Source organism: Eucyclogobius newberryi, unplaced genomic scaffold (genome assembly GCF_026437365.1).
Source record: "Eucyclogobius newberryi isolate DKJ021-1_F unplaced genomic scaffold, fEucNew1.0.hap1 SCAF_12, whole genome shotgun sequence".
In the NCBI taxonomy this organism is placed as follows: Eukaryota; Metazoa; Chordata; class Actinopteri; order Gobiiformes; family Gobiidae; genus Eucyclogobius; species Eucyclogobius newberryi.
In genome coordinates, this window is record NW_027315746.1 from 1,560,648 (window position 1) to 1,588,040 (window position 27,393).

Sequence of the window (27,393 nt, forward strand, 5' to 3'; positions counted from 1 at the left end):
TTTTATAAAAACGTTGATTATGTTTCGCGAAGGTCAATTCTTTCAGCCAATCACATCGCTACTGCTCAGCCGCGTAACCAATCATGACAAAGAACAACCACGGCAGGGCGGGACTTCCGGTGTTGTTTTTCCGGGTTCAGTCCATACACATGACTTTAGATTACATCAACCATTCTCCCGAAAATGTGGAATATTTGAGCTAAAAACGAAAAAGTATTATAAGTTTATGAGCGATTTGAAACCGGAACAAGCGTAAACATGTGGCGCCAGACGAAGACCGCGCTGCACAAGGTTTTAAGGTGAGTTTGAGCTGGTTTAAGGTGGTTTTAATGACACAAGCACAAGACTTGTACCTGGAGATGAATATATGAGGTCAAAATTAAGAAGACAACAATAATAAATACTAATGTTTGCTTATGCTTGGATATTAGTTAAGTATAGTTTTAAGTGTGGCTGAAAGCTTAAATGGTTTAGTCCTGGTTTAGTCCTGGTTTAGTCCTGGTTTAGTCCTGGTTTAGACCTGGTTTAGACCTGGTTTAGCCCTGGTTAAGTCCTGGTTTAGTCCTGCTTTAGTCCTGGTTTAGTCCTGGTTTAGACCTGGTTTAGCCCTGGTTAAGTCCTGGTTTAGTCCTGGTTTAGTCCTGGTTTAGTTCTGGTTTAGTCCTGGTTTAGCCCTGGTTTAGTCCTGGTTTAGTCCTGGTTTAGATCTGGTTTTGTCCTGGTTTAGACCTGGTTTAGACCTGGTTTAGACCTGGTTTAGTCCTGGTTTAGACCTGGTTTAGACCTGGTTTAGACCTGGTTTAGTCCTGGTTTAGTCCTGGTTTAGACCTGGTTTAGTCCTGGTTTAGTCCTGGTTTAGTCCTGGTTTAGTTCTGGTTTAGTCCTGGTTTAGCCCTGGTTTAGCCCTGGTTTAGTCCTGGTTTAGTCCTGGTTTAGACCTGGTTTAGTCCTGGTTTGGACCTGGTTTAGTCCTGGTTTAGATCTGGTTTTGTCCTGGTTTAGACCTGGTTTAGACCTGGTTTAGACCTGGTTTAGTTCTGGTTTAGTCCTGGTTTAGCCCTGGTTTAGCCCTGGTTTAGCCCTGGTTTAGCCCTGGTTTAGACCTGGTTTAGTCCTGGTTTAGTCCTGGTTTATTCCTGGTTTAGACCTGGTTTAGATCTGGTTTTGTCCTGGTTTAGACCTGGTTTAGACCTGGTTTAGTCCTGGTTTAGACCTGGTTTAGTCCTAGTTTAGTCCTGGTTTAGACCTGGTTTAGACCTGGTTTAGTCCTGGTTTAGACCTGGTTTAGACCTGGTTTAGTCCTGGTTTAGTCCTGGTTTAGCCCTGGTTTAGACCTGGTTTAGTCCTGGTTTAGACCTGGTTTAGTCCTGGTTTAGTCCTGGTTTAGACCTGGTTTAGTCCTGGTTTAGTCCTGGTTTAGTCCTGGTTTAGACCTGGTTTAGTCCTGGTTTAGTCCTGGTTTAGTCCTGGTTTAGTCCTGGTTTAGACCTGGTTTAGTCCTGGTTTAGTCCTGGTTTAGACCTGGTTTAGTCCTGGTTTAGACCTGGTTTAGTCCTGGTTTAGTCCTGGTTTAGTCCTGGTTTAGACCTGGTTTAGTCCTGGTTTAGTCCTGGTTTAGTCCTGGTTTAGTCCTGGTTTAGACCTGGTTTAGTCCTGGTTTAGTCCTGGTTTAGTCCTGGTTTAGCCCTGGTGTAGTCCTGGTTTAGCCCTGGTTTAGCCCTGGTTTAGTCCTGGTTTAGTCCTGGTTTAGCCCTGGTTTAGTCCTGGTTTAGCCCTGGTTTAGCCCTGGTTTAGCCCTGGTTTAGTCCTGGTTTAGACCTGGTTTAGTCCTGGTTTAGTCCTGGTTTAGTCCTGGTTTAGCCCTGGTTTAGTCCTGGTTTAGCCCTGGTTTAGCCCTGGTTTAGTCCTGGTTTAGTCCTGGTTTAGTCCTGGTTTAGCCCTGGTTTAGTCCTGGTTTAGTCCTGGTTTAGTCCTGGTTTAGCCCTGGTTTAGTCCTGGTTTAGTCCTGGTTTAGCCCTGGTTTAGCCCTGGTTTAGTCCTGGTTTAGTCCTGGTTTAGCCCTGGTTTAGTCCTGGTTTAGTCCTGGTTTAGTCCTGGTTTAGCCCTGGTTTAGTCCTGGTTTAGCCCTGGTTTAGTCCTGGTTTAGCCCTGGTTTAGTCCTGGTTTAGCCCTGGTTTAGCCCTGGTCAGATTTACAAATGCAAATGAACACAATAAAGCACCTTAAACATTAAATGACAGACAATGAGTGATTCTTTACATCTAATGTCAGAATTATTTACACAAACATGTGACGCATATTTTATTTTCCACTTGAGCCTATTTCAAGCCAAGAGAAATAAAAGTTTCTGGTTTTATCTTTACATTTTGATAAGCCGGATTGTAAATAAGAAATGAAGGAGTTCAAGAACAGTCCACGGGCTCAGGAGCCTCTGCCATGAGTAACTTTTACTGCAGTTTTAGAATGAATCTGCCTAAAACACGTTTTACAAACACATGTCATACATGATCAGAACATGAAGAACTGAGCTCATGGTCAGAGGGTTTTATTAGTGATGAACAGAGGGACAAAAGGACACGTTATCTGCATCGCACCTGCTCAGTTTGTGAAGCGATTTAGTGCGCTCCCAGAGGCCTCATCGCCCCGAGATCGACAGGTGAGGCTCTGACTGTACACTGTTATTAACTCTTCTTTGACTGTGTTTCCAGATTAAACGACCTCCTCAGACTCAGAGCGCTGAAGAGCACCTCGGCTCCAGAGCGAGCGCTGAAGCTTCAGCCTGGACAGAACATCCACGGCTTCACCGTCAAAGAGGTGCAGAAGATTAATCTGATGTGTCAATGTTCTGCTCAATCATTATGACAGTGACTTATGGGTCAATGAATCAGACGTAAGAGTAATGATGTTCAAGCTGTAGAGGTGGATAAACCGAGGATTCAGTATGAATATTGAGTGGGCAGAGGTGGGGGAGGGGTGTGTCAAATCTACAGTAGGAGGAGTTGAGTTTCTGGGACATTTTCCGGTCGTCTGCAGCATGCGGGGCTCTGGGCTTGTAGTTGGTGTGAAGCCGGAGCCCACTCCACACAGAGGCGGGGCCCACTCCACACAGAGGCGGGGCCCACTCCACACAGAGGCGGGGCCCACTCCACACAGAGGCGGGGCCCACTCCACACAGAGGCGGGGCCCACTCCACACAGAGGCGGGGCCCACTCCACACAGAGGCGGGGCCCACTCCACACAGAGGCGGGGCCCACTCCACACAGAGGCGGGGCCCACTCCACACAGAGGCGGGGCCCACTCCACACAGAGGCGGGGCCCACTCCACACAGAGGCGGGGCTCTTCACGTTTGTGTCTTTGTGACCGTGGTTCAGGTGGTGGCTGTTCCGGACCTGTTCCTCACGGCGGTCAAACTCACCCACGATGGAACGGGCGCTCAGTATCTGCACGCCGCCAGAGACGACGCCAACAATCTCTTCAGGTTGGGACCGCCGCCCTCTTACCAGACTAAACTCTACGCTCCAGTCGCCATGTTTCAGCCTGTATTTGTGTCAAAATGTGTCTCCAGTGTGCAGCTCAGGACCACGCCCATGGACAGCTCCGGCGTCCCTCACATCCTGGAGCACACGGTTCTTTGTGGTTCTCAGAAGTTTCCGGTCCGAGATCCGTTCTTCAAGATGCTGAACCGCTCCCTCTCCACGTTTATGAACGCTTTTACCGGTAACGTCTGCGTGTGGGACGTCCTGCAGATCAAATCTTTTTAAATGAATTCTCCTGAGGGACAGGTCTCTCGAGGGGCGTGACCTCTGGGACATGTCAACACTATTATATATACTAGTTATTGTATATACTAGTTATTGTATATACTAGTTATTGTATATACTAGTTATTGTATATACTAGTTATTGTATATACTAGTTATTGTATATACTAGTTATTGTATATACTAGTTATTATATATACTAGTTATTATATATACTAGTTATTGTATAGACTAGTTATTGTATATACTAGTTATTATATGTACTAGCTATTATATATACTAGTTATTATATATACTAGTTATTATATATACTAGTTATTTTATGTACTAGTTATTATATATAACACAAACTCTCCTCAACTAGATTTCTTTCAATCATCTCACATCCTCTGCTGTATGACATGTTTGTGGAAAAGAAAATAGAAAAGGATTAAACAACATTGTCCCGCAAATTAGGCCAAATTAGGCCATATATATATATAATATATATATTTCGCCACAAGAATAAAATAAAATGGGGGAAGGGGCGCGGGCCGGATCAGATCGTTTGGCGGGCCTGATCTGGCCCCCGGGCCTGCTTTAGACTTGACTAAAGACTGACTTGATGTATTCATTTGTTCATAGCATCTGTTGTAGGACACAGAACATACTCATGACTCCACCTGCTTCTCCACCTACTTTACTCTTGCTCCTGATTATTTACGTCTTATTCTTTCTTTTCTCTTTCCTCCAGCACAAATAATACGTTGATAAAATGGACAATATGAGACTAATCAAGTCTTGTGTCTCACGTGGGTCAAACGTAGACATTAATCCGTTGCTTGTCTCTGCAGCGAGCGACTACACCATGTACCCGTTCTCCACCCAGAACTCCAAGGACTTCCAGAACCTTCTCTCCGTGTACCTGGACGCCGTGTTCTTCCCCTGTTTGCGAGAGCAGGACTTCTGGTAAAAGACCACCTTTACGTTTAAGTCGCTTTAGGCATCAATGTTGTTCATCTGTTTAGTATATTCTGTGTTTTCAGGCAGGATTAGCGTTTAAATGACAGCGTGTCGATATAGGACGGAGTGTTTTGTGTTTTCAGGCAGGAGGGCTGGAGGCTGGAGAACGAGGACCCCACGGACCCAAAGTCTCCCCTGGTTTTCAAAGGCGTCGTCTTCAATGAAATGAAGGGAGCTTTTGTGAGTCACACCTAACGACAATTACCGTATTTTCTGGATTATAAGTGGCACCTTTTTACATTGTTTTGGCCCGGGTGCGACTTATATGTGATGTTATTGGTTATTGTCACATGAGGGCGCTCTCGGGCGAGTCATCGGTGTCACTTCCCCTCGTTCTGCTTCTGTCTGCAGTCGGATAACGAGCGGCTGTACGCGCAGTTCCTTCAGAATAAAATGTACCCGGACCACACCTACTCTGTGGTGTCCGGAGGGGAACCTCTGTGCATCCCGGATCTGACCTGGGACCAGCTCAAAGAGTTCCACGCCAGGCACTACCACCCCAGCAACGCAAGGTAATGACACCCGGTAATGACACCCGGTAATGACACCCGGTAATGACACCCGGTAATGACACCCGGTAATGACACCCGGTAATGACACCCGGTAATGACACCCGGTAATGACACCCGGTAATGACACCCGGTAATAACACCCGGTAATGACACCCGGTAATGACACCTGGTAATGACACCCGGTAATAACACCCAGCTATGCAAGGTAATGACACAATGTAAGGCAAGGCCCTGACCACGTCCAGACTGTGCTGTGGTCACTGTTCCCTCAGTTGCTCCAGCAGCTTTGAGAATGGGTCAAATGCAGAGGACAATGATACAATTACACACTCCAGTTATGCACGTCACACAAACATGAATATGAACCTTTAGTTTTTACATTTATCTTCCGGCGTGGGTTTGTGCCGTAGGTTTTTCACGTACGGGGACCTGCCTCTGGAGCAGCACCTGCAGCAGATCCAGCAGGAGGCGCTGTGCAAGTTTGAGCGGATCGACCCCAAAACAGAAGTTCCACCCCAACCCCACTGGCCCCGCCCCGTGAGTCACTCACTTCAAGCACCCGGGACTCGACTCAAACAGAACGACTGATGACCTGGGACTGGACTTTAGATGATGAACTCTCAGCAGGACCAGAGTTTGTTGAATAAGATCATTATTACTGTATTTAAATGACCGTGACTCTTCTTCTGTCCAGAGGGAGGCGCACATGAGCTGTGGTCCCGATGCTCTGGCTCCAGATCAGACTCGACAGAACACGGTCTGCGTCAGCTTCCTGCTCCCAGAGTGAGACCCTTTCACAATAAAAGCACAAAACGTTCAACAAATCTGAATGTCTTCATCAGGTCCAGAGTCTGGTCTTTGTGTTTCAGCCTCACAGAGTCTGGTCTTTGTGTTTCAGCCTCACAGAGTCTGGTCTTTGTGTTTCAGCCTCACAGAGTCTGGTCTTTGTGTTTCAGCCTCACAGAGTCTGGTCTTTGTGTTTCAGCCTCACAGAGTCTGTTCTTTGTGTTTCAGTATCACAGACACGTTTGAAGGTTTCACCCTGAGCCTTCTCTCCTCGCTCATGGTCTCTGGTCCAAACTCTCCTCTTTACAAAGCGCTCATCGAACCCAAGATCGGCACAGACTTCTCCTCCGTCGTTGGGTACGAACAGGAATCTAAATGATTTCACATTAAAACAACCTTTAATTAATTATTTTTGCCTAAATCTGTTAATCAATATTTATCTATCAACACCACCTACTCCTGATAAAAGGTGTTTTTGGTTTCACCAGAAACTAAACCTCTTTGTTTCCTCTCAGTCCTTTAATGGGCCATCAGCCTCCTATTGTCCCTGGCTCACTCTCTCTCCTCACTGTGTAAATGATTAGCATGCGAATTGCCTTCAATATTCTGCTTTTAATTGACCGTTTCAGTCAACATTGATTAGTTTGCTTTTTTGAACAAAGTAAAGTTGCTTTGTTATTACTTTCCTCTAATGAGAGTTCTTTCTATATTTTTTTGTTTACATTTAAGATCCATTTCTAGTCTATTCCACAGTTTAAACCCATTTATTGAAGGAGGGGAGGGCATCTGACTGTGTTGAACTGTTTGCTCAGGTACGACGGCAGCATCCGAGAGGCTTCGTTCAGCGTGGGGCTTCAGGGCGTGTCAGAGCAGGACCTGGAGCGAGTGAAGCGGGTCATAGAGGAAACCATCGACCAGATCGTCCTGTGAGACCCAAACATTTCATTTCACCTTTACTTTAAATCCAGTGGGAAAAAAAGATGGAAACGCGGTGTCTTTTCCTCGTCAGGGAGGGATTCGAGGAGGAGAGGATCGAGGCGCTGCTTCATAAACTCGAGATTCAGATGAAACACCAGTCCACCAACTTCGGACTCTCTTTAGCCTCAGTAAGTGGAGTTTGTGTCACGCTTTGACCTCTGCTGCAAAATGTGCTTTTAAAATCATCGTTTGACCAACTTAATGCCAAAAAAGAAGAGAGAGGGACGAGTAAACGAGTCTGGAAACACTACGGGACCAAAACAAACAAAGCTGACGGCTAACAAAGCTAACCACGCTAATGAGGCTAACATAGCTAACAAACCTGATGCGGTTCCAATACATGCGTTCGCGGTGACGTCACACATCCGGAACTTCCCCCATAGCGGACATTTTGAAAGGGGGACGCGATATATCTAAACCACCACAACTGCGTCCTTTTCTACAGCAGAATGAGCTACGAATACTTTGATTCTTTAGACGATAACGGCAAAACTAAGGCTCACGACAAAGCTCTCATTCCTCGGTCTGTCAACAGAGCGATGTCCTTAAAGAACGCAGGTTTTTGTCATTTGGCCTCATATGTCGTGGATATCGTGTTGTAACGTGCTGTTGTGCCCCTTTCAAAATGGCAGACTCGGGTTGCTCCTGTACAAGTTCCCGGAGGTGTGAACGCGTGTATATGACTGTTACTGCTCATGAGGGCCAAAATAAGGCGTCGAGGTAACAGCTGCCAAGGGCCCGGTCGTTGCTGTAGCCTGCGATCGACCCCGTCACCACGAGGACTCCGGTTCAGATCTCCTCATTGGGTCTTTACAAAAATGTTTAAAGAGAAAAAAAAAGAGCCATTTTCATTCAAATATAAGCATGTTTTTCACTTTGGAGGTTTTATTGAACTTAAAAAAGCTTCTTTTTAAAATACAACACTGAGTAATTGTCAAAGCAAAAGAAAATACAAAAGAAAATCACGTTCTTTTGTATTTCTTTGTGTTTTTCTTCATCGGTTGTTTAGCAAGACCGTCTTTAAAAGTTATAATATTCCACAGTGTGGCATTAAACCTCTCTATCTCCATGGAGACTGTTCCAATAGCTACGCTTGAACCTCATTTTAGCACGCTTCTGTATTTAAAGGATGAGTTTATGAGACCGTTCTCCTCTGCGAAGCCGCGATTGTCGTGACCGTTTCCTTGTCTTCAGTACATCGCGTCGGCGTGGAACCACGACGGAGACCCGGTGGCGCTGCTGCAGATCAACCACAGCGTGGACAGGTTCAAACGGGCTCTGAAGGACAACCCTCGGTACCTTCAGGAGAAGGTCCAGCAGTATTTCAAAGTAAGTCCACGTCGACCACCTCCGCCGCACCGTCGTCGTTTTTCGCTCTTTCGCTGAAGCCGTCTCGTTCCCGACGGTTTGAACCCAGGAGAACACGCACAGGCTGACGCTGTCCATGAGTCCAGACGAGGAGTATCTGGAGAAGCAGGCCAAGGCCGAGGAGGAGAAGCTGCAGAGGAAGGTCCAGGCCCTGACCGAGGACGACCGCAAACAGATCTACGAGAAAGGTGACCGAAAACGACTTCAAATGTTTGACTTTATCTGGTGTATTTATGTCTGTTTTACACCAATCGAGCAGATATTTGTGGAGAAAACAGGAAGTGACATCACACCAGGGACACTCTCTTCAAATAAAATATATGAGAGCGACTTTATTTTGTTGAATTAATTGTTTAGAGAGTCAAAAAAGTTGTTTATTTTGTGTAAATTCTGCATAAACTTTGACTGGAGCGAGTGTCCCTGGTGTGTTGTCACTTCAGGTGTGATGTCATTTCCTGTACGAGTGTCCCTGGTGTGATGTCACTTCCTGTACGAGTGTCCCTGGTGTGATGTCACTTCCTGTACGAGTGTCCCTGGTGTGTTGTCACTTCCTGTATGAGTGTCCCTGGTGTGATGTCACTTCAGGTGTGATGTCACTTCCTGTACGAGCGTCCCTGGTGTGATGTCACTTCCTGTACGAGCGTCCCTGGTGTGATGTCACTTCCTGTACGAGTGTCCCTGGTGCGTTGTCACTTCCTGTACGAGTGTCCCTGGTGTGATGTCACTTCCTGTACGAGTGTCCCTGGTGTGATGTCACTTCTGGTGTGATGTCACTTCCTGTATGAGTGTCCCTGGTGTGATGTCACTTCCTGTATGAGTGTCCCTGGTGTGATGTCACTTCTGGTGTGATGTCACTTCCTGTACGAGTGTCCCTGGTGTGTTGTCACTTCCTGTATGAGTGTCCCTGGTGTGATGTCACTTCCTGTACGAGTGTCCCTGGTGTGATGTCACTTCCTGTACGAGTGTCCCTGGTGTGATGTCACTTCCTGTACGAGTGTCCCTGGTGTGTTGTCACTTCCTGTATGAGTGTCCCTGGTGTGATGTCACTTCAGGTGTGATGTCACTTCCTGTACGAGCGTCCCTGGTGTGATGTCACTTCCTGTACAAGTGTCCCTGGTGCGTTGTCACTTCCTGTATGAGTGTCCCTGGTGTGATGTCACTTCCTGTATGAGTGTCCCTGGTGTGATGTCACTTCCTGTACGAGTGTCCCTGGTGTGATGTCACTTCTGGTGTGATGTCACTTCCTGTACGAGTGTCCCTGGTGTGTTGTCACTTCCTGTATGAGTGTCCCTGGTGTGATGTCACTTCAGGTGTGATGTCACTTCCTGTACGAGCGTCCCTGGTGTGATGTCACTTCCTGTACGAGTGTCCCTGGTGCGTTGTCACTTCCTGTATGAGTGTCCCTGGTGTGATGTCACTTCCTGTACGAGTGTCCCTGGTGTGATGTCACTTCTGGTGTGATGTCACTTCCTGTACGAGTGTCCCTGGTGTGTTGTCACTTCCTGTGCGTGTCTCCCTGGTGTGATGTCACTTCCTGTACGAGTGTCCCTGGTGTGATGTCACTTCCTGTATGAGTGTCCCTGGTGTGATGTCACTTCCTGTATGAGTGTCCCTGGTGTGATGTCACTTCTGGTGTGATGTCACTTCCTGTGCGAGTGTCCCTGGTGTGATGTCACTTCCTGTATGAGTGTCCCTGGTGTGATGTCACTTCCTGTGCGAGTGTCCCTGGTGTGATGTCACTTCCTGTGCGAGTGTCCCTGGTGTGATGTCACTTCCTGTATGAGTGTCCCTGGTGTGATGTCACTTCCTGTGCGAGTGTCCCTGGTGTGATGTCACTTCCTGTATGAGTGTCCCTGGTGTGATGTCACTTCCTGTGCGAGTGTCCCTGGTGTGATGTCACTTCCTGTGCGAGTGTCCCTGGTGTGATGTCACTTCCTGTATGAGTGTCCCTGGTGTGATGTCACTTCCTGTATGAGTTTCCAAGTAAAACGCTGTGAAAAGGAGGAAATCAAATCGGCGCCGCAGTTTTCAACCCGGAAAGTGTTTTTTGATCAATATCGTGATTTTTAAAACGTCCGAATTGTGAAGCGATGATGACTACGTAACGACACGGCAGACGAAGGCGTGGCACGTCCATTCTTCTGCCTAAAACCCTGGTGTGGACCGTGTTTCAGGCCTGGAGCTGCTCTCGGCCCAGGCGGCCCCTCAGGACGCCTCGTGTCTCCCCGCTCTCAGAGTGTCCGACATCGACCCCGTAACCGCGAGGACTCCGGTTCAGATCTCCTCAGTGGGTGCGTCTTTACCAACTTCACGCAGTCGTCAGTCAAAGCATCATTTATACACTTTTTAAACACATTTTTAACCAAATAACGGTGTAAATCTGTGACTGAAGCTTCTAGAGACAGAATAGTTATGAATTAAGTGTTTTAATTATTTATTTAACTGACATTTTGATTTAAATATGTCTTTGTTTTAAAATGTCTTTGTGTTCTAGAGTCTGTTTAGTCCAGATAACAGCTTTTACTTATTTCTTTTGTTTCTAATACATCATTGTTTTTGTCTTGATTGATGTGTCACGACTGCTAAGCGCCCGTCCCGTTCCCTCCTGCAGGGGGCGTGCCAGTGCAGTTCTGTGAGCAGCCCACCAACGGCCTGGTTTACTTCCGAGCTCTGTGTAACCTGAACTCTCTGCCTGAAGACCTGCGCCCCCTAGTGCCCCTGTTCTGCGCCGTCATCACCAAGTCTGTCGCTCATCATCGCGTCGTTTTGAATCCGATATCGGAGTCGAGCTAAATGTGTTTGGTGTTCAGGATGGGCTGCGGTTCCATGGATTACCGGCAGCAGGCGCAACAGCTGGAGCTCAGGACGGGAGGCATGTCTGTGTCTGCCCTGGTCACCCCCGACTCCGCCCACCTGGACACGTACGAACAGGTGAGTCTCCCCAGGTCACCCCCAACTCCTCCCACCTGCTCAGGTCACCCCCGACTCCTCCCACCTGCCCAGATCACCCCCGACTCCGCCCACCTGCTCAGGTCCCCACTGACTCCTCCCACCAGCTCAGATCACCCTCAACTGTGTGGCTTCATCAGGAAGTCATTAGGCTCGTTTGGATTGTTCATTTTAAACTTGTGTAATTCTCTTTACAGCCTGTAGATGGAGCCAAAGCTGAGTTTCTAAGTTATATTAAGAACGTTGTTTTTACTCTTAAAATATTAAAGGCCAAACTAAAGGTAAAAGAGTCTGTTTAAAGGCCAATAACCACACCAACAATGCTTAATATTTGTCCTTTATTCCATTGTGTGTCGTGCGTTGTGTGTGTTGTGCATCATGTGTTGTGCGTTGTGTGTGTCATGTGTTGTGTGTTCATGTGTTGTGCGTCGTGTGTTCATGCGTTGTGTGTTCATGTGTTGTGCGTCGTGTTCATGTGTTGTGCGTTGTGTGTGTTGTGCGTTGTGTGTTCATGTGTTGTGCGTTGTGTGTCATGTGTTCATGTGTTGTGCGTTGTGTGTGTTGTGCGTCATGTGTTGTGCGTTGTGTGTTCATGTGTTGTGCGTCGTGTGTGTTGTACGTCGTGTGTCATGTGTTCATGTGTTGTGCGTTGTGTGTGTTGTGCGTCATTTCATGTGTTGTGTGTCATGTGTTCATGTGTTGTGCGTTGTGTGTGTTGTGCGTCATGTGTTGTGTGTCATGTGTTCATGTGTTGTGCGTTGTGTGTGTTGTGCGTCATGTGTTGTGTGTCATGTGTTCATGTGTTGTGCGTTGTGTGTGTTGTGCGTCATGTGTTGTGTGTCATGTGTTCATGTGTTGTGCGTCGTGTGTGTTGTGCGTCATGTGTTGTGTGTTGTGTGTCATGTGTTCATGTGTTGTGCGTCGTGTGTCATGTGTTCATGTGGTGTGTGTTGTGCGTCATGTGTTGTGCGTTGTGTGTTCATGTGTTGTGTGTCATGTGTTCATGTGTTGTGCGTTGTGTGTGTTGTGCGTCATGTGTTGTGCGTCGTGTGTCATGTGTTCATGTGTTGTGCGTTGTGTGTGTTGTGCGTCATGTGTTGTGCGTTGTGTGTTCATGTGTTGTGCGTCGTGTGTCATGTGTTCATGTGTTGTGCGTTGTGTGTGTTGTGCGTCATGTGTTGTGCGTTGTGTGTTCATGTGTTGTGTGTCATGTGTTCATGTGTTGTGCGTTGTGTGTGTTGTGCGTCATGTGTTGTGTGTCATGTGTTCATGTGTTGTGTGTCATGTGTTCATGTGTTGTGCGTTGTGTGTGTTGTGCGTCATGTGTTGTGCGTTGTGTGTTCATGTGTTGTGTGTCATGTGTTCATGTGTTGTGCGTTGTGTGTGATGTGCGTCATGTGTTGTGCGTTGTGTGTTCATGTGTTGTGTGTCATGTGTTCATGTGTTGTGCGTTGTGTGTGTTGTGCGTCATGTGTTGTGCGTTGTGTGTTCATGTGTTGTGTGTCATGTGTTCATGTGTTGTGCGTTGTGTGTGTTGTGCGTCATGTGTTGTGCGTCGTGTGTCATGTGTTCATGTGTTGTGCGTTGTGTGTGTTGTGCGTCATGTGTTGTGCGTTGTGTGTTCATGTGTTGTGCGTCGTGTGTCATGTGTTCATGTGTTGTGCGTTGTGTGTGTTGTGCGTCATGTGTTGTGCGTTGTGTGTTCATGTGTTGTGTGTCATGTGTTCATGTGTTGTGCGTTGTGTGTGTTGTGCGTCATGTGTTGTGTGTCATGTGTTCATGTGTTGTGTGTCATGTGTTCATGTGTTGTGCGTTGTGTGTGTTGTGCGTCATGTGTTGTGCGTTGTGTGTTCATGTGTTGTGTGTCATGTGTTCATGTGTTGTGCGTCATGTGTTGTGTGTCATGTGTTCATGTGTTGTCCGTTGTGTGTGTTGTGCGTCATGTGTTGTGTGTCATGTGTTCATGTGTTGTGCGTTGTGTGTGTTGTGCGTCATGTGTTGTGTGGTGTGTGTCATGTGTGCATGTGTTGTGTGTTGTGCGTCATGTGTTGTGCGTTGTGTGTTCATGTGTTGTGTGTCATGTGTTCATGTGTTGTGTGTCATGTGTTCATGTGTTGTGTGTCATGTGTTCATGTGTTGTGCGTCGTGTGTCATCTGTTCATGTGTTCATGTGTTGTGTGTTCATGTGTTGTGTGTTGTGTGTCATGTGTTCATGTGTTGTGCGTCGTGTGTCATCTGTTCATGTGTTCATGTGTTGTGTGTTCATGTGTTGTGTGTCATGTGTTCATGTGTTGTGTGTTCATGTGTTGTGCGTTGTGTGTCATGTGTTCATGTGTTGTGTGTTCGTGTGTTGTGTGTCATGTGTTCATGTGTTGTGCGTCATGTGTTGTGTGTTCATGTGTTCATGTGTTGTGTGTTCATGTGTTGTGTGTTCATGTGTTGTGTGTTGTGTGTCATGTGTTCATGTGTTGTGTGTTCGTGTGTTGTGTGTTCATGTGTTGTGTGTTGTGTGTCCAGGCGGTGGTGCTCTCCTCGTCGTGTCTGGACAGAAACCTGCCTCACATGTTTGACCTCTGGAGAGACGTGTTCAACAGGTGAGCTCAGCTTTTATCCATGTCACACACACACAGACACACACACACACACACACACACAGACACACACACACACACACACACACACACACACATGTTATCTTGGCCAGTTTAAAGGTGCACTGTGTACCTTCAGCCGTGAGGGCTCCTTTAAACTCTATTTCACTTTCATGAACTCTATTTGAGCTCTGCCGTGTAACTTTCTCGTTTTGATTGCACCGATGCGTCCTTACTGTGAGCTGCCTCTCCACAAACCTGACTTGTACTTGGCCCGGAACCTATGAAAACAGTTTCTCTAAATGACCCGCTCGTTTCCACGGCGATACTGTCGCTTTGGCAGGAATGTTCTGTAATTTGGCCCCAAATAACCTTTTGCTGAATCCGTGACGCGTCTTCTCCCCTTTGCCTTACAACGCCCATGACTCCTAGAATAAAGATATGGATCACTTTTGATGGTCCACCTCTGAAGACGAGTCTCACCAAGTTTCAGGATGATTGGGTTAACGCCCTTGGAGGAGTTTGTAAAAGTATAAAGTGTAAACATGTTCAAAACTCAGAGATCTGGCGATTTCCCCATTGGAATAACATGGCAGGTTTCTGTCATCGCTACAGCTACGCCCTAACAAATATGACATGGGTCTCATTGACTTTTTTGATCCGCATGTCAACGGGATGTCAAAATGGAATTTTGTGCCAGATTTGGTCAATTTTTTAAAAATTAAACATTTTACCCTCCATATAAAATTTTATGTCACTCTATAGGGGGCGCTGTCTCGCCAAATTAATTTATTTCACTTAAAATAGCTTTAGGGCAAAGAGTTTAACAACTGATTCTAATTTGACTGAATTTGGACTTTATCTGTGCAAACGGCAGCAAATTTAAAATTTGGGACATTTCCTAAATTCTAGCTACAGTTTGAGGCTTCACCGTAATTTGAATCACTTTTGATGTCCCACTCTTGCAGCCGTGCTTCGCATGGTCTCACGGAACTAATAGGCCTCTCGCCAGCTTGTGGCGCTCGGGCCTGATTCTCCTGGTCCTTCTCCAGACGTGGCGTTCTCTATGACACGTTGCTCTTCTTCTCCACCGCAGCCCTCACTTCACAGACGAGGAGCGGCTGCGCGTGCTGGTGATGATGGTGGCGCAGGAGCTGGCCAACGGCGTCTCCTACTCGGGACACGCCTACGCCATGACCAGAGCCGCCCGCCTCCTGACGCCTGCCGGGGACCTGCAGGAGACGTTTGGAGGGATGGAGCAGGTATGGGACGTTTTACTCACCACAGATCACAGATCCATGAAGGTTCTGAAGGTTCTGCTGTTTTGACCAATCCTGACTCAGTTTGGTGGACAGCGCCTGCGGTCAAGATTTATCTCAGTTTGATATCTGTGAAGTTTAAAATGACTGAAATCTTTATTAACGCTTATAAATCAGAACTTTCAAGGGAAATAATAGCTAAAGAACAGGTTTTTAGATAGAAAACACCCGGGGGCCGACTAGGCAAAAAAACAAATAGCTTCAGCATGCTCCAGACCACAGCTCCGCAGCCAATCGGAGCCAAGCACACCTAGTTCATCGACCAATCAGCGCGCAGCATGCAAATCTTCACTAGTAAACTGTAATGGCGGACTATTGTCAAACGCTTCCCGGCCCGATTAAAGGATTGTGCGCGCGCGCAAAGAAAGACAATAAAATCTATGTCAGGAAACAGTCACAAACAGCCTGCATTAAATAGCTATAAAGGGCCTGTAGTTACACCAAACGACCACAAGAGGGAGCGCTAAGCTTACAAATACAGTTACAAATAAACTTTTAACTCTTTCCAAGAAACGTGTCATAAAATACAAGGTTAACTGCTCTATATAAACATGAGGCACTATTTACAATGAAATATGCAGGATAAAGGCTTGAATTATGGACATTTATGTGTAGAACTAAAGCACTATTAGTTCGTAACAACACGTGGAGCCCAGCCGCGCTATCACTTTAAAACAAACATCACAAACAGCTGCGCTCTAACTTACAGAACCGCGTACCCGCTCGGCCGAGCGCCGTGGTGCCCGCACGGGCCGGAGCAGGCGATGCACGTTAAATACACCACGGCGCCCGAGGAGCGGGAAAGTGTCTGTACGTCACAAACGTTTGGAGTGAATTCTGTTGGAGGAACGTGAGCCGTTACTTCAGAACACGATGTCAAAGTGCCCGTTGTTCACACGAAGGGGCGGATGCTGTTCTGGGACCGTCCCGTCGCACAAATGAACGAGGCGCTGCAGTTCATGGGCTGTAGAACCCTCGCCGTGGACACGATGGATGGATCACGTAGGAACACACTCCTGGCAGACGGGAAGAAGGCCGTCTCAAAGAAAAATGGATGACACAAACTGCCCCGACGTTTAAGGACTGGACATCGCTGACATCACCATGGAAACGATGGACAGATTCAATAAACACTGGACAAAATGGGACTTTATGTTGGACGTAGTTTGTTTTAACCCCTTTTCTTTGGATGTTCCCTTTATTTTATGTTCTTCTAAAGAATAAACGGTAAAAAAGTACTTACGGCGAGAAGTAGAGTTGAGTCCCTCTGTGATGTCATCAATGTGCGACAGTTTAAACTGAACTGACACTTTTCTTCACTCTGTTTTATGGTTTCATTTGTGTGGATTTGAATGTTTCTCCAGGTGAAGTTCATGAAGCGAGTGGCCGAGAAGCAGGATCTGAACCACGTGATCCGGACTCTGCCCCGACTCAAGAAGCACCTGTTCAACCCACACAACATGAGGTACTGAACCGAGCCTGAACCGAGCCTGAACCGAGCCTGAACTGGGCCTGAACCGAGCCTGAACCGAGCCTGAACCGAGCCTGAACTGGGCCTGAACCGAGCCTGAACCGAGCCTGAACCGGGCCTGAACTGGGCCTGAACCGGGCCTGAACTGGGCCTGAACTGGGCCTGAACCGGGCCTGAACCGAGCCTGAACCGAGCCTGAACCGAGCCTGAACTGGGCCTGAACTGGGCCTGAACCGGGCCTGAACCGGGCCTGAACCGGGCCTGAACCGGGCCTGAACCGGGCCTGAACCGAGCCTGAACCAGCTCAAAGCTAAAGGCTAACACACATTAGCTTTAATATAAAACACATAAAACTTGAATGTTTTTGTCACAGGGTTAGTTCAGTTTGTGCCGTTACTTGATCATTATTGATGACATTATCGTATGTTAGCATTAGCCTAGCAACAGAAGCACTTTGTAAACACTGATGTCTCCAGATGAAGTGTTTACACGGGACGTACAGGTCTGAACATGTGACTGTCACTCTGGAACTCTCTCTTTGTCTTCATTATTATTCATTTACTTTATTACTTTAATGAGACACGGCTCATTCCACATGAGGAATGAATGGAATGTAAATATCTGCTGCTCCGAGGACAAACTGGGACAAACTGGGACTGACACAGAGACTTTTGTGTCTCAGGTGTGCGATCAACGCCACTCCACAGGAAATGTCCAACTCCTCCAAACATCTGGAGACTTTTCTCAAGGAGGTTTCAGAAAACAGGAAAGACCTAAAACCAGTGCGACCCACCACCGTCCAGGTAACGTGCTCTTTAAGTACATATGTCATCCGTCTATTATTATTATTATTATTATTATTATTATTATTATTATTATTATTATTATTATTATTATTATTATTATTATTATTATTATTATTATTATTATTATTATTATTATTATTATTATTATTATTATTATTAGGCCCGAGCGCCACAAGCTGGCGAGAGGCCTATTAGTCCCGTAAGGCCGTGCAAACTAGCACTCCTCCACTGCCAAAGACAGCATTGCAACTGTTCGATCAAACATGCGGCGCAGCAGAGACAGGAAATCGCCAAGACAAACACTGTTGTGATTTTGTGCTTTACAAAATAAATTGAATTGAAGTGAAACGGCCCCAAAAAAATCTGATCGTAGAATCATGAAATTTGGCGTAGAGGTAGATGGTGACAAGAGAAGTAAAAAATATTATCACGGCAACGCCGTCCGCCCAACCAAATGTCGGCCATATCGGTTCAAAAATGGCTAGACATGACTTCGGAGTTTTTCCAAATGTCGTACTTTTACGAACTCCTCCCAGGGCGTTGGATCTAAAAAGCTGAAATTGTGTGAAAATGCTACTGAGGAGTGGGACATCAAAAGTTATTCAAATTACATTGACCCTGTCACGGTCTCTGAGCGGCGAAGCCGCAAACTGTAGCTAGAATTTCAAGAATTTCCCAAATTTTAAATTTGCTGCCGTTTGCACAAAGTCCCAATTGCGTCAAATTTGAATCAGTTGTTAAACTCTTTGCCCTAAACCTACTTGAAGTGAAATAACATTTTATGTGGAAAGTAAAATATTTAGTTTTTCTAAATTTTAAGAAATTTGGCACAAAATTCCATTTTGGCATCCTAATCAAAAAAGTCAAAGAGACCCATATCATATTTGTTACGGCGTTGCTGTAGCGATGACAGAAACCTCTCATGTTATTCCATGTGAACATGCTGAAACTTTATACTAACTCCTCCCCGGGCGTTAACCCAATTAACCTGAAATTTGGTGAGACTCATCTTCAGAGGTGGAATCAAAATCTTTAGAATCAAAAGCTATCCTAATTACTTATCCAAATTTTGATTCTAAGTTTCACAGACTTTGTGCGGCGAAGCTGCAAACTTTTCCCTTCATATGTAGAGCAAAAGGGAGAAGACGCGACAGCGTCACAGATTCAGCAGTAGGTGTAATAAAAGGCCGTTAGCGCCCCGTCCTCATTGCGTTGTCGGGTGGCATGGCGAGCAATTTTTTTCGAGCTCTAATTTTGACCCGCTGAACATGCTCAAAAACACTAAACTTTGCCCAAAATTCAGAATGGTAAATGTTTTTTACGTGCCATTTTTTTGCGAGTTAAAAAATGGCGCCACAGCGCCACCAACAAAAGTCAAAATACATTGCTCCAATAGGAGACGTCTTGACGTCAACTTTGTCGTAGAGCTACGAAATTCAAGACTCGTATTTCTCTCGTGAAGACGGAAAAGCAATGTTGTGGCCACGCCCCCAGACTAACCCTATGGCCGCCATCTTCATTTGAAAATGAATCCTAGGGCATTTCGCCCACTGGGCCCAAAATCGTGTACGTCCTCTGGACAAGTGGGGCATCTAAAGTCCATTTTTTTCTAAATAAGGGTTATTAGTGGCCCTGGTGTGATTTTAATTGATAATCAGTTGTTGACGAGCTCTGGACGTGAAGCAGCTCTAATCCTCAGTGTTTGTTTTTGCAGAAGCCCATCGACCCTCAGCTCGAGTCTGGACCCACAAAGACACTCATCGTTGTGCGTTCAGTATGAATCATCTGTAATAAGTGTATGTTTCTGTTGTGTAACCTTCATGTGTGGCCCTCAGGACCCGCAGTATCAGCCCTGTCACATGAAGACATTCTTCCAGATGCCCTTCCCTGTCAACTTTGTCAGCCAAAGCATTCGCACTGTTCCCTTCACTCACCCGGACTACGCCAGGTAACACACTGTCGCTAGGGAAACGCCAGGTAACACACTGTCGCTACGGAAACGCCAGGTAACACACTGTCGCTAGGGAAACGCCAGGTAACACACTGTCGCTACGGAAACGCCAGGTAACACACTGTCGCTAGGGAAACGCCAGGTAACACACTGTCGCTACGGAAACGCCAGGTAACACACTGTCGCTACGGAAACGCCAGGTAACACACTGTCGCTACGGAAACGTCAGGTAACACACTGTCGCTAGGGAAACGCCAGGTAACACACTGTCGCTACGGAAACGCCAGGTAACACACTGTCGCTACGGAAACGCCAGGTAACACACTGTCGCTACGGAAACGTCAGGTAACACACTGTCGCTACGGAAACGCCAGGTAACACACTGTCGCTAGGGAAACGCCAGGTAACACACTGTCGCTAGGGAAACGCCAGGTAACACACTGTCGCTACGGAAACGCCAGGTAACACACTGTCGCTACGGAAACGCCAGGTAACACACTGTCGCTACGGAAACGCCAGGTAACACACTGTCGCTAGGGAAACCCCAGGTAACACACTGTCGCTACGGAAACGCCAGGTAACACACTGTCGCTAGGGAAACGCCAGGTAACACACTGTCGCTAGGGAAACGCCAGGTAACACACTGTCGCTACGGAAACGCCAGGTAACACACTGTCGCTACGGAAACGCCAGGTAACACACTGTCGCTACAGAAACGCCAGGTAACACACTGTCGCTACGGAAACGCCAGGTAACACACTGTCGCTACGGAAACGCCAGGTAACACACTGTCGCTAGGGAAACGCCAGGTAACACACTGTCGCTAGGGAAACCCCAGGTAACACACTGTCGCTACGGAAACGCCAGGTAACACACTGTCGCTACGGAAACGCCAGGTAACACACTGTCGCTAGGGAAACGCCAGGTAACACACTGTCGCTACGGAAACGCCAGGTAACACACTGTCGCTAGGGAAACGCCAGGTAACACACTGTCGCTACGGAAACGCCAGGTAACACACTGTCGCTAGGGAAACGCCAGGTAACACACTGTCGCTACGGAAACGCCAGGTAACACACTGTCGCTACGGAAACGCCAGGTAACACACTGTCGCTACGGAAACGCCAGGTAACACACTGTCGCTAGGGAAACGCCAGGTAACACACTGTCGCTACGGAAACGCCAGGTAACACACTGTCGCTAGGGAAACGCCAGGTAACACACTGTCGCTAGGGAAACCCCAGGTAACACACTGTCGCTACGGAAACGCCAGGTAACACACTGTCGCTTGGGAAACGCCAGGTAACACACTGTCGCTAGGGAAACGCCAGGTAACACACTGTCGCTACGGAAACGCCAGGTAACACACTGTCGCTAGGGAAACGCCAGGTAACACACTGTCGCTACGGAAACGCCAGGTAACACACTGTCGCTACGGAAACGCCAGGTAACACACTGTCGCTACGGAAACGCCAGGTAACACACTGTCGCTACGGAAACGCCAGGTAACACACTGTCGCTACGGAAACGCCAGGTAACACACTGTCGCTAGGGAAACGCCAGGTAACACACTGTCGCTACGGAAACGCCAGGTAACACACTGTCGCTACGGAAACGCCAGGTAACACACTGTCGCTACGGAAACGTCAGGTAACACACTGTCGCTACGGAAACGCCAGGTAACACACTGTCGCTAGGGAAACGCCAGGTAACACACTGTCGCTAGGGAAACGCCAGGTAACACACTGTCGCTACGGAAACGCCAGGTAACACACTGTCGCTACGGAAACGCCAGGTAACACACTGTCGCTACGGAAACGCCAGGTAACACACTGTCGCTAGGGAAACCCCAGGTAACACACTGTCGCTACGGAAACGCCAGGTAACACACTGTCGCTAGGGAAACGCCAGGTAACACACTGTCGCTAGGGAAACGCCAGGTAACACACTGTCGCTACGGAAACGCCAGGTAACACACTGTCGCTACGGAAACGCCAGGTAACACACTGTCGCTACAGAAACGCCAGGTAACACACTGTCGCTACGGAAACGCCAGGTAACACACTGTCGCTACGGAAACGCCAGGTAACACACTGTCGCTACGGAAACGCCAGGTAACACACTGTCGCTACGGAAACGCCAGGTAACACACTGTCGCTAGGGAAACGCCAGGTAACACACTGTCGCTACGGAAACGCCAGGTAACACACTGTCGCTAGGGAAACGCCAGGTAACACACTGTCGCTACGGAAACGCCAGGTAACACACTGTCGCTAGGGAAACGCCAGGTAACACACTGTCGCTACGGAAACGCCAGGTAACACACTGTCGCTACGGAAACGCCAGGTAACACACTGTCGCTACGGAAACGCCAGGTAACACACTGTCGCTAGGGAAACGCCAGGTAACACACTGTCGCTACGGAAACGCCAGGTAACACACTGTCGCTAGGGAAACGCCAGGTAACACACTGTCGCTAGGGAAACCCCAGGTAACACACTGTCGCTACGGAAACGCCAGGTAACACACTGTCGCTTGGGAAACGCCAGGTAACACACTGTCGCTAGGGAAACGCCAGGTAACACACTGTCGCTACGGAAACGCCAGGTAACACACTGTCGCTACGGAAACGCCAGGTAACACACTGTCGCTACGGAAACGCCAGGTAACACACTGTCGCTACGGAAACGCCAGGTAACACACTGTCGCTAGGGAAACGCCAGGTAACACACTGTCGCTAGGGAAACCCCAGGTAACACACTGTCGCTACGGAAACGCCAGGTAACACACTGTCGCTACGGAAACGCCAGGTAACACACTGTCGCTACAGAAACGCCAGGTAACACACTGTCGCTACGGAAACGCCAGGTAACACACTGTCGCTAGGGAAACGCCAGGTAACACACTGTCGCTAGGGAAACCCCAGGTAACACACTGTCGCTACGGAAACGCCAGGTAACACACTGTCGCTACGGAAACGCCAGGTAACACACTGTCGCTAGGGAAACGCCAGGTAACACACTGTCGCTACGGAAACGCCAGGTAACACACTGTCGCTAGGGAAACGCCAGGTAACACACTGTCGCTACGGAAACGCCAAGTAACACACTGTCGCTACGGAAACGCCAGGTAACACACTGTCGCTACGGAAACGCCAGGTAACACACTGTCGCTAGGGAAACGCCAGGTAACACACTGTCGCTACGGAAACGCCAGGTAACACACTGTCGCTAGGGAAACGCCAGGTGAAACTTGACTCTTCACTGAGAGATCTTGTATTTGAAGTGTACGTTCTGAGGAAACCTTCTTGTTTCCAGTCTGCGGGTTCTGGCGAGGATGATGTCGGCCAAGTTCCTCCACAGCGAGATCCGAGAGAAGGGCGGGGCCTACGGGGGCGGGGCTCGGATGGGAGGCGGGCTCTTCACGTTCTACTCGTACAGGTGAGCGTGGCGACCTGCTGCCGCTGCTCGATCACATCCTGAGACCTCATGGCGCGTGGTTCTTTTCCCCCGTGTCTCCTCAGGGACCCTCAGGCGCTGCAGACTCTGAGCGCATTCCGCAGAGGCGTCGACTGGGCCAAGGCCGGAACCTTCTCTCAGCAGGACATCGACGAGGCCAAACTGTCCGTGTTCTCTGCGGTGGACGCTCCCGTGGCTCCGGCCGATAAAGGTCAAACTCACTTTAGAGCGGCTGAGCTTCCACGATCCTGTCAGGGACTTGGATTTATAATAAGAACCGGAGGACGAATGGAAGATGGCGAAGCATTACAGGACCTCAGACAGCTCCTTAACCTGCACTAAAACCCCACAACAAAGCGCTAACTATAGAAGCAACGACATGGAACCTTTTTTTCCCTACATTTTCTTACAAACCAGTTTTCCAAAACTGGAAAATAGAGTCTAAACCAAACAGAAGCACAAAAGTTACTGCTCAGTAAGATACGGTCCCGCGTTGACTTGGGTCCCGCGTTGACTTGGGTCCCGCGTTGACTTGGGTCCCGAGTTGACTTGGGTCCCGAGTTGACTTGGGTCCCGCGTTGACTTGGGTCCCGCGTTGACTTGGGTCCCGAGTTGACTTGGGTCCCGCGTTGACTTGGGTCCCGCGTTGACTTGGGTCCCGAGTTGACTTGGGTCCCGTGTGGTCCCATGTTGTCTTGGGTCCCGTGTTGACTTGGGTCCCGTGTTGACTTGGGTCCCGAGTTGACTTGGATCCCGAGTTGACTTGGGTCCCGTGTGGTCCCGTGTTGTCTTGGTGTCCCGTGTTGACCTGGATCCCGTGTTGACTTGGGTCCCGTGTGGTCCCGTGTTGACTTGGGTCCCGTGTTGACTTGGGTCCCGTGTTGACTTGGATCCCGTGTTGACTTGGATCCCGTGTTGACTTGGATCCCGTGTTGACTTGGGTCCCGCGTTGACTTGGGTCCCGCGTTGACTTGGGTCCCGAGTTGACTTGGGTCCCGCGTTGACTTGGGTCCCGAGTTGACTTGGGTCCCGAGTTGACTTGGGTCCCGAGTTGACTTGGGTCCCGTGTGGTCCCATGTTGTCTTGGGTCCCGTGTTGACTTGGGTCCCGTGTTGACTTGGGTCCCGAGTTGACTTGGATCCCGAGTTGACTTGGGTCCCGTGTGGTCCCGTGTTGTCTTGGTGTCCCGTGTTGACCTGGATCCCGTGTTGACTTGGGTCCCGTGTGGTCCCGTGTTGACTTGGGTCCCGTGTTGACTTGGATCCCGTGTTGACTTGGATCCCGTGTTGACTTGGGTCCCGTGTGGTCCCGTGTTGACTTGGATCCCGTGTTGACTTGGGTCCCGTGTTGACTTGGATCCTGTGTTGACTTGGGTCCCGTGTTGACTTGGGTCCCGTGTTGACTTGGATCCCGAGTTGACTTGGGTCCCGAGTCGACTTGGATCCCGAGTTAACTTGGATCCCGAGTTGACTTGGGTCCCGTGTGGTCCCGTGTTGACTTGGGTCCCGTGTTGACTTGGGTCCCGTGTTGACTTGGGTCCCGAGTTGACTTGGATCCCGAGTTGACTTGGGTCCCGTGTGGTCCCGTGTTGACTTGGATCCCGTGTTGACTTGGGTCCCGTGTTGACTTGGGTCCCGTGTTGACTTGGGTCCCGTGTTGACTTGGATCCCGTGTTGACTTGGGTCCCGTGTTGACTTGGGTCCCGTGTTGACTTGGGTCCCGAGTTGACTTGGATCCCGAGTTGACTTGGGTCCCGTGTGGTCCCGTGTTGTCTTGGTGTCCCGTGTTGACCTGGATCCCGTGTTGACTTGGGTCCCGTGTGGTCCCGTGTTGACTTGGGTCCCGTGTTGACTTGGATCCCGTGTTGACTTGGATCCCGTGTTGACTTGGGTCCCGTGTGGTCCCGTGTTGACTTGGATCCCGTGTTGACTTGGGTCCCGTGTTGACTTGGATCCTGTGTTGACTTGGGTCCCGTGTTGACTTGGGTCCCGTGTTGACTTGGATCCCGAGTTGACTTGGGTCCCGAGTCGACTTGGATCCCGAGTTAACTTGGATCCCGAGTTGACTTGGGTCCCGTGTGGTCCCGTGTTGACTTGGGTCCCGTGTTGACTTGGGTCCCGTGTTGACTTGGGTCCCGAGTTGACTTGGATCCCGAGTTGACTTGGGTCCCGTGTGGTCCCGTGTTGACTTGGATCCCGTGTTGACTTGGGTCCCGTGTTGACTTGGGTCCCGTGTTGACTTGGGTCCCGTGTTGACTTGGATCCCGTGTTGACTTGGGTCCCGTGTTGACTTGGGTCCCGAGTTGACTTGGATCCCGAGTTGACTTGGGTCCCGTGTGGTCCCGTGTTGTCTTGGTGTCCCGTGTTGACCTGGATCCCGTGTTGACTTGGGTCCCGTGTGGTCCCGTGTTGACTTGGGTCCCGTGTTGACTTGGATCCCGTGTTGACTTGGATCCCGTGTTGACTTGGGTCCCGTGTGGTCCCGTGTTGACTTGGATCCCGTGTTGACTTGGGTCCCGTGTTGACTTGGATCCTGTGTTGACTTGGGTCCCGTGTTGACTTGGGTCCCGTGTTGACTTGGATCCCGAGTTGACTTGGGTCCCGAGTCGACTTGGATCCCGAGTTAACTTGGATCCCGAGTTGACTTGGGTCCCGTGTGGTCCCGTGTTGACTTGGGTCCCGTGTTGACTTGGGTCCCGTGTTGACTTGGGTCCCGAGTTGACTTGGATCCCGAGTTGACTTGGGTCCCGTGTGGTCCCGTGTTGACTTGGATCCCGTGTTGACTTGGGTCCCGTGTTGACTTGGGTCCCGTGTTGACTTGGGTCCCGTGTTGACTTGGATCCCGTGTTGACTTGGGTCCCGTGTTGACTTGGGTCCCGTGTTGACTTGGGTCCCGTGTTGACTTGGATCCCGTGTTGACTTGGGTCCCGTGTTGACTTGGGTCCCGTGTTGACTTGGATCCCGTGTTGACTTGGGTCCTGAGTTGACTTGGGTCCCGTGTGGTCCCGTGTTGACTTGGCGTTGTTTGTATGTTGCAGGGATGAGTCTGTTTGTGGGCGGAGTGAGCGACGACATGAGCCACGCCCACAGACAGAGGCTGTTCGGAGTGTCCCATCAGGACCTGGTGGACGTGGCCCACAGGTCAGTTTGGAGCTTTAATTGGCTTTTTAACGATTTAACACATTTTTATGAACAATAACGGTATAAAATATGGTGTTCCACAAGGTTGAGTTTAGGGTCCATTAGTGTTTAGCCTCCTGTGCATGTCCATCACAGTCCATGTACAAAAATACATCTAAACATGCACAGAATATATTCTACGTAATTTACAATCTTCAAAAATAGACAGCAATATTTACCATATTTTCTGGACTATAAGTCGCACCAGCCAAAAAATGCAGAATAGAGAAAAAAAAACATATATAAGTCTCTCTGGAGTATGAAATGCAGTTGCAAGTGTGAAAATAACAAATAATATCACATATAAGTCGCTCTTGAGTATAAGTATATGAGTTTTAATATAAGTACCGTATTTTCCGGACCATAAGTTGCACCTTTTTTCATAGTTTTGGCCGGGTTACAACTTATACTTATATTTATCCTTATATACTTATACTCCGGAGCGACTTATATATGTTTTTTTTCTTCTCTATTATGCATTTTTTGGCTGGTGCCACTTATAGTCCGGAAAATACGGTAAATGACTTAATATCTCAGAGAACAATGGTTCAAACTCAGTGTAAAAGTGTTAGAATACACGTGCGGTCCAGAGATGTCAGCGTAAAGTAACGATGAGTTAACGACCCGCGTGTAACGAGCGTGATGTCATCGTCCTGCAGGTACCTGAGTGTCGGCCGCTGCACGGACGGAGCGGCCATTTTGGGTCCAGAGAACGACGCCCTGAGGAAAGACCCGTCCTGGATCATCAAATAATGTTCACCGTAATGTTACTTCATGTGTAGTATTTTTCAGTCCCAACATCGCGTTTTCAGCGGCCAAAGCTCACGTTTTAATACCGTTTATTCACCGCTCGAATATCTACAACGAAAATGACTCGAACGAACGGCCAATATTTACGGCGCCATTTTGAGTTCACACGTTCTGCGGCGGTTTTGGGAGTGAAAGAAGATCTACTGCTGATAAAACCCGCCGCGCGTGGAATAAATTGTCTTCAAATGAATCCTAATTAATATTCTTGAGTTTAAGTCGTTTTAGCTCCTGCAGATATTTGCTTTTGCTGTGTTTGTGTAAATACTGTATGACGCGTTTGATATTATAATATGATCCAAAGCTGTTGTTTCCTTCTCTGTGTTTAAACGGTGACAGGAAGTATTCTGAGTGAAACTGATGCTGTCTAACAAGGCGTTACTGAGAGAGTCATCACTCACATTCACGTGGATATTAAAGTCTCCAGCTTTAACTACTTTATCCCAGGTTAACTC

At 48.4% G+C, this 27,393-nt stretch overlaps 1 protein-coding gene across 2 annotated transcripts; it reads left to right on the forward strand.

Moving 5' to 3' along the window:
* Positions 1–164: 164 nt before the first annotated feature.
* pitrm1 (pitrilysin metallopeptidase 1) lies at positions 165–27,393 on the forward strand. 2 transcript variants are annotated; one of them, XM_072440546.1, is made up of 27 exons: positions 165–299; positions 2,709–2,814; positions 3,373–3,479; positions 3,567–3,718; positions 4,595–4,709; positions 4,847–4,943; positions 5,115–5,275; positions 5,686–5,812; positions 5,970–6,058; positions 6,290–6,418; positions 6,874–6,987; positions 7,071–7,167; positions 8,234–8,368; positions 8,457–8,595; positions 10,582–10,698; positions 11,019–11,148; positions 11,218–11,338; positions 13,874–13,950; positions 15,044–15,209; positions 16,631–16,731; positions 17,420–17,540; positions 19,258–19,308; positions 19,379–19,491; positions 22,812–22,934; positions 23,018–23,163; positions 25,990–26,092; positions 26,791–27,393. In XM_072440546.1, the coding sequence occupies exons 1-27, from the start codon at positions 259–261 to the stop codon at positions 26,882–26,884; spliced, it is 3,072 nt and encodes a 1,023-aa protein (XP_072296647.1). In that variant the 5' UTR covers positions 165–258; the 3' UTR covers positions 26,885–27,393. The 2 variants fall into 2 exon arrangements, with proteins under 2 accessions (XP_072296647.1, XP_072296648.1); XM_072440547.1 differs by having other exon boundaries at positions 19,261–19,308.